The 19,550-nt window shown below is 40.3% G+C and overlaps 1 protein-coding gene across 1 annotated transcript in view; it reads left to right on the top strand.

The window, feature by feature from the left end:
• The window catches only part of LOC141006965 (glutamate receptor 3-like), an 80,884-nt gene that overhangs the window by 32,228 nt on the left and 29,106 nt on the right, over positions 1 to 19,550 (top strand). The window contains exons 4-7 of the mRNA XM_073479281.1: positions 4,888 to 5,075; positions 18,066 to 18,119; positions 18,384 to 18,545; positions 18,933 to 19,100. Of these exons, the coding sequence (XP_073335382.1) occupies positions 4,888 to 5,075; positions 18,066 to 18,119; positions 18,384 to 18,545; positions 18,933 to 19,100 (572 nt within the window). The remainder of the gene's footprint in view (positions 1 to 4,887; positions 5,076 to 18,065; positions 18,120 to 18,383; positions 18,546 to 18,932; positions 19,101 to 19,550) is intronic.

Genomic DNA, 19,550 nt, shown 5'->3' with positions numbered 1-19,550 from the left:
GGTCACCAGTCACCAATGTTTTTTTTTAAAATAATGCTTATGAAATGATGCACATTAGTCACAAGCGGAGGTCAGCGCTGTCTGACACGAGGAGTGTCATCTGTTTATTCTGGGTTATTTACACATGAATGATCGAGACACATCCTGCTTTACATCCACTTCAGGATAGGTGTTACCGTAAAGTCAGATGTTTGTGAACTCAGGGGGCTTTCTTCTCGGTACATGGGAACTATTATATCACAACGTTTCCCATTTTAAACCAGTTTTACACATCGAAGTCTGTTCACAGGTCTTGGCGAGTACTACTGCTCGTGTGAAAAAAGTTATATAGACCAAACCATCATCACACCATCTGTGAGAGAGAATGTTCATTCTTCATTTTGGAATCAGGGTTAATTCCTTTTTTATGACAATAAATGTGAATTTTAAGTGGATTATCATCATAATCCATGTTTCCATCCTACTATTTTTATGTCAATTATGAGTTACCAAATCGAAAAAACTGAATGGAAACGGCACATTTTCAAAGAAGGAACATGCTTCTTTCATTTGAATTATGCAGAATAAGAAACTAGGAAGAGCCACATTAATAACCAAGGATTTCACACTGAGATTTGAGGCAAATAAGATATGTGAATATTCACTTAAATAAATGATACTATAGACAGATTACTGATAGATAGCTAGCTTGAGGCTGCTGGAGTACAACCGTTGTTTGCAGCTAAATCTCAGCCTTGCCTCATCAATTGGCCATTAACAGGCTGGTGCTTTACAGACAACACACAGCCTAATGCTACCTGGTAATTTGATCAACTACTGTATGTATAGTAGTGTTATCATGATACTGGAATTTCAAAATTTGATACAACACATTGAAAAATAGCAGTTGTTTATCCTAAAGTTGCTGTATAATACTGATGTATTGTGTAAATGGCTAATAAATGCGGTGTAGTTTATCTGTTAACATTTGTGGATGGTTGTTATGAAGTTTAACCACCATTGATTAATGATGGTTATTATAAAGTGTTACTCGTGTATAAAATAAAGGCTTATTTAATATGAGAGTCATTTAAACACACTCAAATATCATCCAAACACATGTCAGATTGCATTGACAAAGTTTTATGGTTTTCTAGAGGAGCAGACGTGTTTTGTGGAGTACCCTTATGTGCTGGTCACATTTATAAAGCCTTTTGTGACTCCAGAAGTTGTGCGAAAGTAAGCACAGAGAAACTTTCCCCCTTCAGCAAATTAATGTGAAAACAGTCTTCTAGTAAAGGTCAAACAAGTCAAGTACCAAAAAGCAAAACACATTCTGTGGGGAAGGGGTAGGACTTTAAAATTCAGGTCTAATAGCATTAAAAATTGAATAATTCAAGGAATGAGCAACTTTAATATTTAAAAGGCATGTTGAACAGTCTGAGGGGCTCGATGAGACTGTATAATACCCAGAGCTTTACAAATAATGCATGGATAACTGTGTAACCCAGCCAAAACTCAGCCTAAAGTATCGATGGGCACTTAACATTTCTGTACAGCCTAATAAAGCAGACATGCAGGAGGTGATTTAACAGCTTCAGTAGCCGTGATAATAAAGTGCAGCCTGGTTTGTGCTGCAGGGATGTTATGCATCACTTGACTGTGATACAGAGTGAGAACCAGTTTACATTTAGCCGGTGTAATGCCGGTAGAGAGGCTGCGTGGCTGACTTGTATTTACATAAACACACTTTACACCAGCTTATTCAGCAGCTGTAATAATGCCCATTATTCTATGGAATCAGCAGTTTTATCTCTGCTCGGAGAGAAAAGGGTAACACAGCATGTGATGCTGCTTTCGCCCATTTAGTCCAGTCAGCTGTAGTGTGTTGGCTGCGTTCTCTCTGTCCGTTAGTTATGACCCGATACAGCATGTAATGAGCCCTTGCCACCATGCATTTCCACCACCGCTCAACATATTCTGTGTACTGTTCTCCAGATAATGGAAATATGTAAATTTCAGATGTAGGCTGTCATTATCAGTCTCGAGGGCTGTTATTTATTCTGCTGTTTTACTGTTATTAATATATTTTCTGCATGATAAGATGTTACCTTTTCAAGGGTCACTGCTCCTTCTACATGATGCGCTTTTTAATGGCTGCAGTTCATCCCGGTTTATACTTAAAAGTTTTGTCTCACGGCCTCAATATACAATGAACTGGAAGTAAGTAAATATAGTCACTTGGGGGTTTTATTTCTACTCTTTAAAACAAGCATTTTAATCTTGAGAAAACATTTGAAAGCTCTGCTCTGCAAAATACAGTACGGCAAACATTGAACTTTGAATATACTACATTAACTCAAGTGACAATCAAGCTGAACTAAAAGAACAAACAAACAGAGCCAGTTTAACGTCTGCTGTTTCAGCACAGAGACAGATTGACGCTCGACAAGAGATTGATCACTTATAAAAGCCTCGTGCCTGTGGCAGTGACCCATTTTCTGTCACCGCAGGTCAATCATCCGAACACTGTGTTTATAGTACCTGTTCCCCACAAGAATAAAAGTGATCTAAATGTAAACGCAGACCTACTTTATTCATAATATCAACAACTTGTATTAAATAGCACTCATGAACATTCATAATGCTTTAAAACTAAAACTAAAACTCATTATTACACCAATGTATTAGTATTAATGTACAGCAAAGTTCTGTAAAATCAAAGTAATACATTCATTGTATGTTAGTACTTCATAAAATACATTTTACAGTGTTTTGTGTGTTGTTCACCTTCACTTCCTTTTAAACTCCACCAGCTATACATCCAAATGTGCCACCCAGTAGCTGAAAATATCACCATTTATTATACTAGAAAAGCATCAGATTAATGGATTAAAAACATAGGGTTCTTGCTTGAAACAATAAGGTCAGCAGAAACAGAAGTTTATGAACACGCATTACGATTGAAGGTGCATAACATGTTGTTTCTGAAGGGAAATTGATAGGCTGAAAGCTGTTCTTGTTCATTTTCTAGCCAAAACTCTTGTTTGTTTTCCCTGAGGGGATGTAAAAAAAGAAACCACCAATGACTTCCCTCACCTCAAACAAATATAACAACAAGCGTTCTGGTTCCTTTTGTTCTCAGCGAGAGTCACTGTTGATTTAGAAACTGCCTTTGTGGCCCATCATGACTGCTGACCATTTCTCCTTAACCCCCTTAGTAAACTGTCAGTGGAGCGATCCAAATTCCTGCGGGTTTATCGTGGCTTTTCAGTGTCGCTGCTCAGCCGGGTTACTGTTAGCTCAGCTCCTTCCTTTCATATACCTCAGCTACTGATTCATCCCATGACACAGTGAGCTCTGCAAAGTAAACTCACCATTGAGTTGCTTCGTTTGTGCTCGCTGAACTGCCTCTTTAGCACTCCATTTCACAACATTTGACAGAGTATGTGCTACACGTCTTATTGTTGTGTCTCCTCTTGAGCCTTAAATGTGCATGTTTGATGTCCTCAGTGAGGCACGGAAGAGATAAGTGAGGCGGCCTCCTGTGACACACTGCTAAGGCAGCATGGGACACTCAGCCTTTTCCCCTGTTAATAGTTGCTCTATTATGCTCTGCAACCACTCTATCTTTTTAATGGGTGCTACAGCTTTAACTTAATCTTTTTGGGGCATATCAACCTCTCTGTGGACTCTTGTTCTGCTTTGTCTGTCAAATTACCATCTTCCTAAACTTTTGTCAGGCTTCTCTCATAGTAACTCTAAAATGTAACCTTGCAGAAATGTTTAAATATACCAGTGGTGTAGAGTCCATACACAAGTCTAATTCAAAACAAATACAGGGCAGCATATCACTAGAGTAACTGCTAACTGCTGCTAACTGTAGCTGCTGTTAGCTAGTTAGCGATGCAGCTAGCAGTCTGGACTGGGAGCTTGGAGCAACGCTGAAGTGTTGGTGCACAGGAGCTCTGGGCTAGCTGGTTAGCATGCTAACTTTATATGTATATATATCAATATATATATATATCGTTGCAACACAGTGCATAGACATCATAGCATCAGAACTGTTATTTTCTTCACATTCAATTTTAAATTTTTTAAATGGTTTCAGCTAAAATCCTGACATTCTGCACCCCAGTGCCGTATTTAGCAAAAGTAAAAATATCATCACTAATACTTTGGTATAAGTCACCCATATGAATATTACTTAAGTTAAAGTCGTAAAGTATCTGATATGAAATGTACTTAAGTATCAAAAGTACAAGTAAAAGTGAAGTATACATGTATTACAATGTACGTATGCTATGGGCAGATTTCTGCATCCTGTATTCAGCATTTTTCTGATGATCAGAGTCTGTGTGTTGTTTTTATCTGATTGCTGGTGAAATACATTTATTTAAAAGCTCTAATCTGGCTCTGATGCAGAATGCAATAATAGATGTAGTGAAGTAAAAAATGCAATATTTACCTTTAAAATGTTGTAGAATGGCAGTATAAACATGGTATTACACTGTGGTATTCCTACTTTTCTCCGCTACTGAAGTATACATACTGTGAATACGTACGTTGTACGAACATGTTCCATGTCACCTGGTTCGACACCTTGTTAACCTGCTGTAGTCATTTTCTGTCTCTATTTATTCTGGATAATTACTCTAAACTTTCATAACCTGCAGGTGTGTTCATACAAGAGGATTTTATTGTTCAAATAAACACTTCACTGGTGCACAAGTTTGTTAATAGTTGTAATACAAAGCTGATTGAAAGCTTTTAAACAGTTGTCAACCATTGTTGAATGCCAGAATGCCCTAGCAGCTCCTCTTTACAGCTATTTAGATCCCCAGCACAACATTCACCTGCTGCTGTGCTCTAAAACGACTGAGAACACTTCTCCTTCTGCTCCTCCAGGTTTTGCCATCCTCCAGGCCATCATGGAGTCGGCTGTAGCCAATAACTGGCAGGTGACAGCTCGCTCGGTGGGGAACATCGTGGACCCCACAGAGTACAGACGCATCATCGAGGAGATGGACCGTCGGCAGGAGAAACGCTTCCTCATTGACTGTGAGGTGGACAGGATCAACTCCATACTGGAGCAGGTATTGAGTTCAGCCTGTTTTATTTGAGAAGAATAACACACTGAAAACATTTCCTTAAATACCTTTATTCAGCCTCCAGCTCTGCGTGATCCTTTCTCTCTTAACTATCTTCTCCTCACCATGTCCATTTACACACTTAGTGAAGTGAGGCACTCTGCCGGCTTGCTCTCACCCCCACTTTTTATTTCTTTTTCATCATTACTCTTAACACCTGGAGTGCATCGTGATTGCCACAGATCTCAGCTCCCTCATTTAGAGGACGATGTTAAAACAGGCGAGACGGGCACATTCAATTAAGACTTGTTATGTGTTGTTTTTTTTGCAAGCGCACGTTGTTTGAGGTCACCTGGGCTTAATTCACGTGGCGGAATTAAACAGCCTCCTCATCCTTGTTTCCTAGGTGATCATCAGCTCGAGTTTTCCCACATGAGTCTTGATTCAGATTCAGTGTTTGCTAATGCGTGCTGGCTGCAGTACTTTATTGTCAAAAAAATGTATTGAATGAGGGTTAACTGGAAATTTGTTTATTTGCTCAGAAGATCATTAGTGTTCACATAGAGGATCATAAACTGTGTTGCAAGTGTGGTCACATTTTGACTTGAAAATGAATTTTTAATAGTATGTTTCTCATGATTGGTGCAGTTGAATAGATGCCTGGATTCCTCATCAGTTTTTCTTTCACTAGTGGTCGACTAAACATGCTTCAAACAAATGTATGGACTTAAATCTGGAAAGTTTCATGATAATATCCCATTTTGGGGGGATGAGAGTATGTGTGAGAATGTGATAACACTTGGAAGTGTGATTGCACATTTATACCATATGTGTGTAAATGTATCCATGTTTCATGTTAGCCTGACACCCACCTATGAAATGTAAATACTACCTTACATATAAGGCGTTATGGAATTGCTTTCCATAGTGTGAGATTGTAAACAAAACCCCACAGTGGAAGGTATGTTTAATGTGTATCAATACTAGTTGCTATTTAAGTACAAGCGTATTCTTGCCATAAAAGTGACAGCATTGGTCACTTAAGCCAACCTTTGATTACATTTCTCTGACAAGCAAAGTCAGCGACGTGCTTGGGGGGAGGTGGATTGTTGGGCATCCAGTGCGTGGGAGTTAGATACTGGAAGCTGCAGTTCGTGTCCAGTCGATGTGGATTTCTCTTCTCCATGAAACTGATCTTAACTTTCACCAAGTTTAATAGTCTTCGGGCATGGTCACACATGCAAGAAATCAACATTCACCTCACTTCCATTCTGTTTGCAACAAGGGGCAAATAAATGTTCGCATCCAGTACCAAGTTCAACTTTGGTTAACTTTGACCTGCGATGTCGCAGCCACAACCAGTAGAAATCGTGTGTGTGTGGTTGACCTCACACAGCTCACATCCTGCAATACTCACATTCAGCACCGGCAGGTGATTTTTATTTGCACTGAAATTGCGACCCGCGGCCAATAGTGGCCCTCAGAAATGTTTTTTCTGTGGATCCTGAACGTGACATGAAATGTATCAATCCTTCTGTTTCAACACTTGAACTGTCTGTAGTCTACATTAAATACGTTACTGGGCTCCTGCACCCTAACATGCGTCAGTTAGGTTAGGAGTGACGACTTGGAGTAAACTACCGGTTGCATAGCAACTAATGACACTGTTGACAGTGTTGCTTCGCTTCCGTTCTGTTGTCAATGCTAGTGCTGTGGCACAGTTGACAACTCTGCTGTTTAATGAGTAAGTGAGATGGAAAAGCCACCAGGGAACAAATGCTTTATGGTTAAGAAAAAAAGAAGGTTTCAGGAAAAATGGATCAGCTCTTTCTTTGCTGCACCTGTTTGCTGAATTTAAAGGTGTTGTTGATAACATTGAGCCACTAAATGTGGCATTACGTCTCCCCCTTCCATTACACTCACGTCACAACACCCCTGTTGTTCAAATCATTCGCCCCTTCAAGTATTTGCTAGTTTGTTTAACTACCTAACGTTGCTAATGCTAGCTAGCTACCATTAACATTGGTGACGCTAGCTAACGCTAACATTGCTAATGCTAGCTAGCTAGCGTTAGGGCAGTACAGTAAGTTGGGCGCATACCATAGAACTCAGCCATTCTTATGTCCAACTACCATTCACAATATTAATCTTTTTAAGAAAACCTTTATCCTTCTCCTTTCTACAAGCTCTGTAGATGCATTATTTTAACAAAAATGATTTGTCTGCAAAAAAATGTTATCAATATGACCTTTAATGTTCGTGTAAACAACATCACGAGACCAATTACAATTCTAAGTCCAATTCATGTTTTTTCCTGTGTGGTGCTTAGTCATGCTGAATCAAACTTTGAGAACCTCTGCTCTTCATCTAGTGGAGGGGTTCAAAAACTCTCATTGTGTTGTTTTTGTTTGTCACAGACAAATGACCAGTCGTGTTGTTTAGGTATGAGGACTTGTTACAAATAAAATGTGACCAATTCGACAGCTAAAAGCTGTGTGTTTCCCTTCAGTTTGTGTTACTGCAGCTACTATAAACGGCTGCACAGCGGAGTAACATGTTAGAAAAACAGTTAAGCCCACGAGTATAGTCTGTTGTGTGTGTGTGTGTGTGTGTGCACGCGTGCTCATTTGAACCATTAATCTGGAGCACATCTTAACCTTCTGTTCTTTGCTGAGATATTTGTGTGCAAAGGCTTCTGCCCTCTACATAATGATCTTCATTATTGCCGGCCTTATGAGTTTCACTCTGACCTTCACTGCAGATCTGTCTTGATTTCCTTTGACGCAGGGGAATATTTTTAATGACAGCACAGAGCATTTTCATTAATTAAGAGAAGCGTCCTTTTCTCTGCTCTTCTCGTTAATGGTCAGGCTTTCTTCAAATGTTCCCAAATTCCCTCCATATTAGATTTAAGTTATCCAATCACATAACGGTGGCACTAGGTGTCACGTCAGGCCGATCCGATCCTAATCCCTTTACTGTGGCTGATTAATGTGAATGGTGGCCTCGCCGGCAGCGTCTGTCAGAGGAGTGTCTCCCCAGATGCTTGAGAATGGCAAGACATGCGCCCGTCTCTCGAGAACGATTCCTTATATGAGCTGTGACATCAACACTTGCTTTAATGTAATATCGGCTCCCGGTGTAAGTAGGACACGCTGTCCCATAACAGCAACAACAATGAGCCTACTATAAATAGCCTACCCTCCTAGCCTGAGGGAAGATCTCTCACAAAGGCAGGAGTGAGCAAACACAACCGAGATCAGTCAGGCATCAGAAAGCAACCATTGTGGACATGATTTATTTTGTAACCAGTGTCATCATAAACACTGTAATCAGCAACATAATAATTAAAATCTTTTTTATGCCTACTTTCAAGCTATTATCTCTACATTATAAATTAATTTATTTGACGTCTATCGCTCATTTTGTGCTTTATATTTTTGTCATCAGGGTATTTTTACTCCTAAGGCTGTTGATAAATGCACTGTGTGGTTTTTTTTTTTTTGCTCCTCTGCTGGCTCTCACCGCCTTTAAAAGTATCAGTCTGCTCATCCCTTCAGTAAAGTAAAGACGGAGCGATAAACACCTTTAAGGCTTCTCATCAATAATAGAAGCACAGTGGATTTATAATCGCTGCCAGAGGAGCAGTCACCTCCAGCCTCCTCCTGCACAGCGGACAGACAGAGAGAAAAAGAGTCAGAGAGGGAAAAAAAAAAACTGGAAAGACAGGGAGCTTGTGGGAATTGAGCCATGTAGTGTGAGTCTCCCTGTCTGGTACTGTGAAGGGAAATAGGAGAAGTGCTGAACACCCAGAGGTGCACTGGAATTCCACACTACGCCAGCAGCATAGTAAAACAAGATGCTGTTCTGGGATGAGATTACATCTGTGTGGATGTTATTTAATCCTGTGTGTGAATTGTAGTTTTGTCTGCTGCTTTGCGTGGGCATCAGTGACATTAAAAAGTAGTTTCTGTAGCGTAACTATTTTCTCTAAGGGGATCATTTTTAGCCATAAATGTGAGTTATGTGTTTGTCTTGTCCCACACATACATTATATTTAAACAAGCCGAAGACTACAGCCATGCTACTGCCTGTGTGAGGAATTTGGCACGTTCACCATCAACATTCAGATTATTTGCAAACTAACATTTGCTAATTAGCACTTCACTCAAAGCGAAGCAGAGGCTGATGGAAATATAATTAGTTTTGGAAGAATTTGGGCGTAAGCCAAAGCACCGGGCAATTGAAATCACCTGCTGGTCGTGCTAGATGAAAATAAAGGTGCGGTGCAACGCTGTTTTGCTGCGAAACTCCAGAAAATGTTTTGTGGACTGCGAAACTTCACTTGACTTTTCATCATTTTCTTGGGGGTGAGTAGATAATGACTGAATTTACATTTTTGGGTGAACTTATCCTTTAAGGAATCAACAAAAATAATCAGAATTTATCCTCCATGGACCTTAAAGTCAGCACCAAATTTCGTGGCAATCCATGCAGAAGGGGTCAAGACATTTTGCTTAAAAATCACAAAGGTGAGCTCTGATGTGGCGGTAGAGGAAAAGGCAGGAGATCAGGTCATTAGGATTTATTTTTCTGCACAACATCTCATGGCACCCATCTTAAAGTTGTTTATATATTTCAGGACTGATCGACAGTCCTTGTATTGTTTTTATTTCATTTTTAGCGAGATGATGCAAATGCACATGATGAGCACAGTGGGGTGACATGATGCACTTGTTTGCAGGCTGCAGATTGCAGGAATGAGTACAGTTGTTTGGTGGCTGTAATGTGCTGAAAATTTCACAGCAACAATGAAAAACACTCAATAAAGGTTCCTTCTAATATTTTAAGAGGTACAAAACACATTCAGTGCGTTTGTTGAGCTTTATAGCTACATGCAGTATATTATGTATCATTAATCATTTTGAAATGGCAACAAACTAAAGACTAGGGAACGTTAAGTCAGGCTGTATTAAAATAATGTATAATAACAGTTGAAAATGTTCATATTAGAGAACATATACATTTTATTATTCTTGTTTCCTTTCTTATTAAATCTTTTCTTGCTAATTTACCATTGGATGCACACAGAATATGAAACCTCAACCAAACTCAACTTGAACTACAAGTAAAAATAGCGTGCAGGTTAAACTCTAGTGCCCTGTAAATAAACCACAACAACAGGACAACGATCTGTGCTTAATATCCTTTTTCTCACTGTGCAGTAGAAAACATTGTTCCTGAAAAAAAGGAAAAGCATTGACTGGAAAAGAGGTGCAGTCTTCTTTGTAGCCCATGCAGGCATCCAAAGGAAGCCCCAGAGAAGTCTGAGTTAAAAGCAACCCAAATGAAAAACAACATCAAACACGTGCAAGCAGGAAAGTTGGCAGATGCACAACTGCATACAAGGATAGTAAGGACATTTCAACTTCACACACATTTTTTTATTTTGTTGAAATTGGCATTCAATAAGAGGACTGTATGAAGTTCAGAAGTGTGTAGCTGACGGCTGCTGCGAGCGGAAGAAACGTCCATCTCTGGAACAAGACTGGCAAAAAAATGATCATTTACATGCTTGTATTGTACAGGATGAATTCATTAGCGGATGAGGATATTAAAACCTAGAACTAAAAGTCTAGAAAGGAGCAAGGACATGCAGTGTTTTCAAGGTTTCGTCGAAATCTGATTTTTGTATTGATGGTGTTTAATGTGCATAAAGGCATAAAGAGAGACAAGTTTCTTAATGAGGAGCAACTACTTTCCACTCAAACACTCAGCTTTGTGGTGAAGAACAGGGCCTTTGTAGTAACATTTGACTGATATACAGCCATGTCCTTCCTCTGCTATATTTTCATTTCTTTAATGCTCTTCTCTGACAGTTTAATCCCTCCTCACATTTTGCCCCGTTTCGAATAGCGTAACAATAATTAGTTGACTGGTGAAAAGGGACAGTTATCAACCTTAGGATGCCCGTTCCAGTTCTGAGGAAGGCAGATGACAAATCACTGTAACAAAGAGAAGCCTCCATCAGTGGAAAGAGAGTCAAATCCTCTTGAAGGCACTTGGGCAGACATCCAGCTCTGCACAGGACTGTGGCTCCAGTCTGCTTAATTAGAGTCGATTCCCGCAGGAATATTTAGGCTGATCGTCCTGCAGCTCAGCCCGACTCAGGCCTGCTTCAAACGGCACAGCACAGACCTGCTCGTCCAGACAGGAGGGCAGGAGGAGCCCGGAGGACGGACAAATAAAGATAATTGAGACTAGAGACAACTCACTCTGTCTGTGGTCTGAAGTTACAGCACTGGGAGATGGCCTCATATTTCTGATTATGTCCTCTACAAAGAGGTGAACACTAATGTTTAGATGAGCTGTGAGCTGGCTTCATTTGTCTGTTAGCTATGATTCATTTGATTGGAGTTTAAAGAGAGGAACAGTTTTGATTTGTGGTTTAAATTTAGGAATTGTTTTACATTTTCATGTATGAGAGTTAGATAAGAGCAGCCAGTTAGCTTAGCTCAGCATAAAGACCTTTAAAGGTACCCTGTGGAGTTATGTTCATATTCATTGTCTAATATTTGTCCCTGAGGACTAACAAAGGTGTTGAATATACATCCTTACTCACCAATTCATCTGCAAAAGTGTTTTTTTTCAGTATTTTTAAAACCACGTTTACATATGTGTTTGCTAGCTTGCAGTCTTTCTCTTCCTTAACCTCAGCTGGCTCATCACTTTATTCGTTTGACGCCTTATTGGCATCAACTGGCGATTAGCAGGAGTCCATGAAACCATGCAGAAATGCAGTGATTGAAGTACATTTGCTCCAGTACTGTACTTAAGTGCAGTTTTGAGGTATTTGCACTATAGTTAAGTATTTTATATTTTCTCCTGCTTACATTTTAGAGGCAAATATTGTACTTTTAGTTGAAAACATTTTGAATTTAACAAAAACAATCAACAGAAAGAAAGAACAGTTTTGACGTTGTGACGTCTGTGTGTTCTTGTTGCAGAGGCATCTACGCAAGTTAGCATGCTAACCAGCTAGCCCCAGCCCACCCTGGTCCAAAGCTCATATGCTAGCACTGTAGACACAAACACTTACCCGGTGCTCTGAGCTCCCAGTCTTGACCACTACCTGCATGGCTACCTGCGCTAATGGCAGTTAGCAGTCACTCTGGTTATATGCTGACACCTATTTGTTTTGAATTCGACAGGTACATATTGCGCCTTTAAAAAGTATTGGGTTGACCCATAGTATACAGTATGTACATGTGTACATGTAAATTTACAGTACGTTTCATTTACTTTTACTTTGAATACTTTGAATTTATTGCCAGAAAATGTCTTTTGATACTTAAGTATATCAGATACTTTAAGACTTTTACTTAAGTATGACTTTTGGGTACTTTTGTCTTACTAGTGGTCAAAAACTCCACAGGGTACCTTTATCCTGAAAATATATTGATACCAGTGGGGGGCGACCCCCATTCCGAAGGACCGCCATTCCGATGGTCCGCCATTCCGACCGGGTTAAGGTTAGGGTTTCAGGTTCGGAATGGCGACCTTTTTTAAAAAATAATTAAGGGCCGGCATTCCGAAACATGAAAGTGAACGTTCGGAATGGCGGCCCTTCGGAATGCCGCCCTGGAACCGATACCAGTAGTCCTACTCTCAGCCCATTGTTAAAAACTAACTTTTAAGCAATGTTGTTTATATGATTCAGCCTCCTTGGTCGGACTCGTCGAAACTTTGGTCTGTTGCCAGGTGAGAACATTAACTGTAGAAAACAGTTGACAGGCCATGGCACCCAGACTATCCTTTCCATTCAATGAGCATTAAAAATGCAGGAGCCAGTCAGTACAATCAGTGCTGCAGGTCCCGTCTCGCTTACAGGCCGCAGGTCTTCTTTTTCCCCGAGCTGTTTGAAGAAGCTGTTTTGTGAGAAACGGATTTTGTCAGAGAGGAAGATATGAGGCCTGTGACAATGAAAGCATATCAGTGACGGTAGTGCCTGACCTCATCCAGGTTCCTGGTGGTTTCACAGACTCACAAAAAGCGATTATCCCTGGGGACCATGAAACTGGAGCATCAGGATCCTAAAAATATTTGTTATGCCCAGATGCTACTTTTCAGAGCAGCGATGCCAACAGGGAAAGAGCAAATCCCACAGCAAGCCAAATAAAATTAAACGATATGAGAACATGTGTAGCACCCGACTGCTGCGGTCTTCGCAACCTTTTCAGGGGTGCCTTTTCCAGGAAGTTAACGGCAGAAAAATCTCTCCCGGCATGAAGCCTGTTTATTTTTATGCAAAAGAAGTCAGAATTTTCTGATTTAGTTTCTTTTCAGTGAGTTTACTGAACAGAATGATTTTAATGCATTACTTCAAAGGAGTCTGACAGCTTGGTAATTTTTTTTCAAGGTCCCATATTCTCATTTTCAGGTTCACACTTTTATTTTGGGTGGTGACTCGAAAATCTTAACACGCTTTATCGTTCAAAAAACACTTTTTGAATTTTTCTTTTACTTCCCATTGCTGCGGCACTTCTATTCACCATCTGTCTGAACGCTCTGTTTGAGCGCCTGTCTCTGTAAGACCAACAGAGAACCAACTTCAAAGAGCAGCGGCCACAAAGGCACACTGCTGCACCACCTCTCGCCACCTGTGCCGCTGCCAGAAAGCTGCACTTGAACAAACCGCAAAAACTACAGCTGATGGTCAACTAGCTTGTACATTCTGCGCGTACCTCAGAGGAATTAACTCTCCACACCACCAGGTGGCAGTAGTCGGTATTGAGTCGGACACATCGTTCTAAAAAGGAAAACTGGAAGACTCAGGACTCAGGATCATTTTGACACCACTCTTGCTAATATAGCAACTTCTAATTGTCTGATTAAAAGTTGCAAATGGAACTGGTGGAGGCGAAAAGGAGAAACCACGTTAAATGTGTGAAATCATGTATACTACAGCAACAGGCTCAAGGGGCTTTCCTTCCCTTTTTTATGTTCCTCTTCTCAGTCTATCAGATTGATTTCTCTCTCTGACGGGCTCCGCTGCCGATTCAATGTGCTCAGTCAACCAAAAAGCTGCAGACAAGGGTTGTCAATTGCCAACGGGGCGGGACACACAGCAAAAACAAGGGCCGAAGATGCTTAAATACGTACCCAAATATTGACCATCGGCCTGGTGTTTCAGGGCCCTAAGGCCACCCTCCCGAAAAGCCCAGTCTGCTCTGACTGGTCATTGTTGAGGGCGATGTAGTTGTGACATCACAACCTTACAGAAGTCCCGATGGCTCGTTTTAAGGCACAGTTTCTGAAAACAGGCTGCATGTATTTCAGCTATTTAAGCTTTCACATCATTTATATAGCACCTAGACCTGCTTTATAACCACAAAGTCATGGAAATCTCACTTTCTACAATATGGAACCTTTAAGCTCAACCAATCAGTTGTACAGAATAGTTATGGTAATGGTTATTTTGCTGACAATTACAAATTACTATCAATATTGTCACAATATTTTAAGTTTCCTGATTAAAATCTGATTAAAACTAATGAATGGGTAATTATCAGGCTTCAGCAGAGCTCGATGACTCTGATGACTTGATTAATTTTTTTTTTTTTTACAAGTCTTTCATTTTTAGTGCCTACAAAACAAAGAAATGCAAGAAATTTGTGACATTTTTTCAGTTGCTTTGTAATTGATTTTGGTTCACAGCTGATATTTAAATGAGTTTTTTTCGTGGCAGGAATGATGGGAACTGAAATAGTTATTTCATGCTTTGTTAATACTCTACCTTACTGTGGTGGAAAAGCAAATCTGAATAAAAAAATGAGAATTTGGTAAAAAATGATGTACATTTTAAGTCAACCGTTCACAGTAAGTTTGAGTTGATTTATGTGTTTCACAGTCTGCCTCACAGAGCGACTGTATAAATGCAAACAAGAACCGCCTCCCGGATTCATCCCTTTTTCTGAATAACCAGCCAGATTTCCCAACTTTAGAAGAGTTGTCAGTCTCTGTGCTCACTGCCAACTCGATGACTACCAATGCAGCTGCCAGGGGATTTTCTTTTTTCTTTTCATGCAAGTCAAAACATTTCCAGATTGTCTTGAACAGAAATACTTGACACACAAGCCAAGCGGAGAATTTATCTATGAAATGTGCATGGAAGTAAAAAAAAAACCCCAACAGTGGATGACTGTGAGGCGATGTAACCATTTTAGATGAGATATTTGAATAATGGCTGTAGAAGCTTGAAGCATTGAACAATAAGTAGTTTTACAAACCAAGAATCACACCTTGTGTCTATGAGCTGCAGTCAGAGTACTTTGCATTCACTATAATATCTACCGCTCTTGTTATGTTCCTCCGCAGACAGCTAAAAAAAAAAGAAACCCTCAGTATTATTTGTATTTGTGTTCCTTGTTGCTACAGTAAGCAATACATGTTTACAGTTGATTATTTCCTAACGGATAAACAAGGTTTCAGTCAGAAACAGCAGTTGAGGTGTCAGTTTTAGATGCTCATGTAGAAGTGTGAAGTCTTGTGCTTTCTGCCTGACTGTGCTGGTGACAAACGGGAGTTTGTAGCCACGTCACTCCAGGCACTGCGGCTTCATTAAGTGCGTGCTATGTTCTTTACACTTGGGTCACTGCGGCTCCCTCTCACATGGGTGAATGGCAAATGAAAAGCTTTTCGAGACATGTTGAAAGACAATAAGCAGAAATGCTTCCAGGAATTTTCTGCTGGTGAGGGAAAGAAACGAAAAGATGGGAAGCTTTCAGTCGTCGGCGGAGGTGGAAAATGTCGAACACAATGAAATTAATTTCACATTTGCGAGGAAGGTAATTAGATTTATTGTTGAAAATTCTCAGACTGTGTAAGCCGGTCGTAGAGGGCCAACCTTGGAGCATCAAGGACATCCCCTCTCAGGAGACAATTACCAGACATTGAGGCAGGAGTGAGCAGGTGTGAATGATGAAAGCACAAGTGTGACAGTATTATACTATTATTAGATCAATGTTTGTCAGACTAGTGCTGGGTAATATGGCCTTGAAGGGTAATATAAAGGTTAGTAACAAGCCCGTTGTGGTTTCAGAGGGAGCTGCATGTAATCTGATAAATTGCCTCCAGTGATGTCGCTCAGTCAAAAAGTAGCATTGTGGGTAATGACTGTGTTGATTAAAAAGGCAAATGCTGGTTCCGCTGTATTGATTTGGATCCGGGCTTTTTAAACTGTCCATAATGAGTCCAGCAGCGTTACAGGAGTACAAGGTCAGACCAGTAGACTGCTTTTCAAAACATGGCGCCCACATCACCCACAATGCAACAGCCACTGAGTGACGTCACTGAAACTAAGTTATCAGATTACATGAAGTAGTACTGCATAGTACTACAAGACGCGTAAACACACTTTAATGTGTCAAATTGGTGCAGTTACACTTTAAGACAGGGCGGACCCAAAGTTGGCCCCGTCATAAAGTTCAGTTTGGCCCACCAGATGTTTCCAGCAAAAAAGTTAATTAAAAGATTTAATAATATTGATGCCCTTTCATTTTTGTGATGTAAAATGCTCTTTAAATATGAAAATACCTTTGTATTAATTATTTTTTAATTATCTTTTTCAATTTGACTTTTATAATTTATGTTTTTATTAAAAAATAACTACTGCATGGTGGGCAGAGTGATACTTTGTGCAGGAAGTCAGTCAGTTAGGGCAACTTGGGATCTTAGTACCATTTTGCATTTTAACAAAGCCATACATTACAGTAGGTGTTTGCTTCTTGGTTGTCGACCCATTAAGTTTGTCCATCCCTGCTTTAAGATAATACCTTTATATTATTAGTGTATGTAGCAAAACACCATATATATCTTGATATTTAAAAAAAAAACCTCAAAAGACAAAATCAAATTTCAATACCTCAATATTAGTATTATTAGATTATATAAGCTATTAATATCAGTAATGTGTATATGATGAATAAGTGGGTAAAGGCGAGTAAGAATCAAGTAGAATTCAGAAAATGACATCACTTTACTGTAATGCAGCTTTTAAACCAGGATAATACAACATTTATGCCATTTCGCAATACAGCGATGTCCAGAATCTATATAATGTTTATATATTAGTCAGACCGAAAAAAAAATATGGAAATAGTACTACAAATACACCACATGGATGCATTTCACATTCAGTTTCAGTGTAAAATTTCTCATCTATATTCAAGTCCTCCATAAAATCCCTCCAACATGATATCACTATCACTGTGGCCATTTAACATTTAGATGATTTCAGTGCCTGAGTATACTTATCAAAACTGTGTAGGAGTGCAGAAAGTGAAAAGACAGGAAAAAAAAACAAAAAAAAAACAACCATCCACCCCCACAGTGTCTTTTTGAAGCTTCATACTCTGCGATGGAGAATCAAGAACTGAAGGGAGATATGGAGAGAGAAAGTGAGTGCGTGTGAGAGTAGAGAGAGAGAGAGAGAGGTTTGGCTGGCGAAGAAGAAGTTTAAAGATATCAGCGAGTGCAGCTCCTCTCTGCGTCTGCTCGCTCAGACAGGTGCTGTACAACGTTTTGGGTTTAATTAAGTCTAGTGTGCAACGGATACGGGCAGAGCCGGGCGAGGCAGACTGTGGAGCACAGGCGGCTGCAGAGGGAGAGGGAGTTTTGCCGGAGCCTTGACCTTATTTTACACGTTGAAGTTAATGGAAAAGAACAAGCGCTGTCATCACAGTTTCTCTCCTCTCTCTGCGTGTCTTGTATAAACACACACACACATGTACAAATGTGCTCACAAGCTCCCTCTCGCCTTTGCAAATGTCGCTCTGGAATGTCTCCCTCTCTCTCTTTCTTTCTTTCTTTCTCTCTATCGACTACTCTGTGTTATGAAAGTGAAGGTCTTTGTCATTCCTGCATCTCAGCCCTCTAAATGTTCTCAACGTTATGAGATGTGACTCACTGTGTGTCTCCTCCTCCTGCGACTTGTAGGTGGTGACCTCGGGAAAAAACAGCAGAGGATACCACTACATCCTCGCCAACCTGGTAAGAGCTCGCAACATGAAACAATCCAACACAACTCAGTAAAATAGAAACCCAGCAACAACACAGCTCAGTGTGATGCAATGCAGTGCAGAGAAATGCAACACTCCCAGTAGAATAGTCAAGCTTGTCGATACGTAGATTAGTGTCAAGCAGAACTAAGAAATAAGCCAGTGATGAGAAGCTAAGGCAGTTTTAAAATGTTTTTTTCTTCGCCGCTAATGATCCCTCACTCCACCACTAACCACTTGTGCTCTTTGCTCTCAGGGTTTTTCCAACATGAGCCTGGACAGGGTCTTCTCGGGTGGAGCCAACATCACAGGCTTCCAGATCATCAACCCAGACAGCCCCATCGTCCAACAGTTCCTCCAGCGCTGGGAGCGCCTGGATGAAAGAGAATTTCCAGAGGCCAAAAACACTCCACTGAAGGTCAGCGAAGCAAAGCTGCCGATGCCGCCTCTACATTTTTATTTAACATCTTCAAAGATACCTCATCTCTCCCTCCTCTTCCTCTGAGTTTTAAGTTAGTTACTCTGCTGAAACCAGAGAAGATATGTCAGGCTGAATCTTTTCAGCGAGACATTGCTTAAATAACTTGTCACCTGTGTGTCCTTGAATAGAGGCTGCTTTCATGCTCGCGCAATTTTTATGTCAATCACGATGCAAGGCTTTGATTTTCTTGCTTTTTGCATCAGCAGCACTGCCGTCTGTGTACACCGAGTACGGCTGCGGAGATAATAACCTTGCTGTGATAGCAGTTGGGTCTGCATGATGACAGCGGTGCCTTACTGGGGTTTGCTGTGGCTTTTGTTTCAGTACACATCAGCACTGACCCACGATGCCATCCTAGTGATCGCTGAAGCCTTCCGGTACCTTCGGCGCCAGCGTGTGGACGTGTCTCGCAGGGGGAGTGCGGGCGACTGCCTCGCCAACCCTGCTGTGCCCTGGAGCCAAGGCATTGACATAGAGAGAGCCCTAAAAATGGTAGGACTGAGGGTGTCGCTGTCTCTGTAAAGAGCTCTGCTTTTTATTCTATTTACTCTATAGTTCAATCTCTCTCTTCACTTCACAAGTTATTGATTCTATCTTTTTACGATACTGAACTACAATTATAAAGTTTGTCTTTTTTTTTTCTTCTTTGAGATTTCTTTGAGATTTCTTATTAAATCTCAAAGGATCGCTTAGCCAAAACTCTACAAACCATAACCTACGAATATAGTCATTTAAAACCATTATTGGGTACAAATGCACCATATTTCATCCCATATCACGTGAGAAATGTTAAATATGTCCATTTTGCACTGTGAGCAATTTGAACAATTTAGATATGAGAAAACTTACTTGTTCATTCTGACCTAATCATCTCTTTGTCTCAATGTTTCTTGAAAAATCTGTCACTTACAGCATTTTTGCACAATTGTACAGACTCTCCCC

This window comes from Pagrus major, chromosome 13, assembly GCF_040436345.1.
Source record: "Pagrus major chromosome 13, Pma_NU_1.0".
Classification (NCBI taxonomy): domain Eukaryota; kingdom Metazoa; phylum Chordata; class Actinopteri; order Spariformes; family Sparidae; genus Pagrus; species Pagrus major.
The sequence above is the reverse complement of the archived record's forward strand: the minus strand, read 5'-3'. Positions and strand labels throughout refer to the sequence as shown.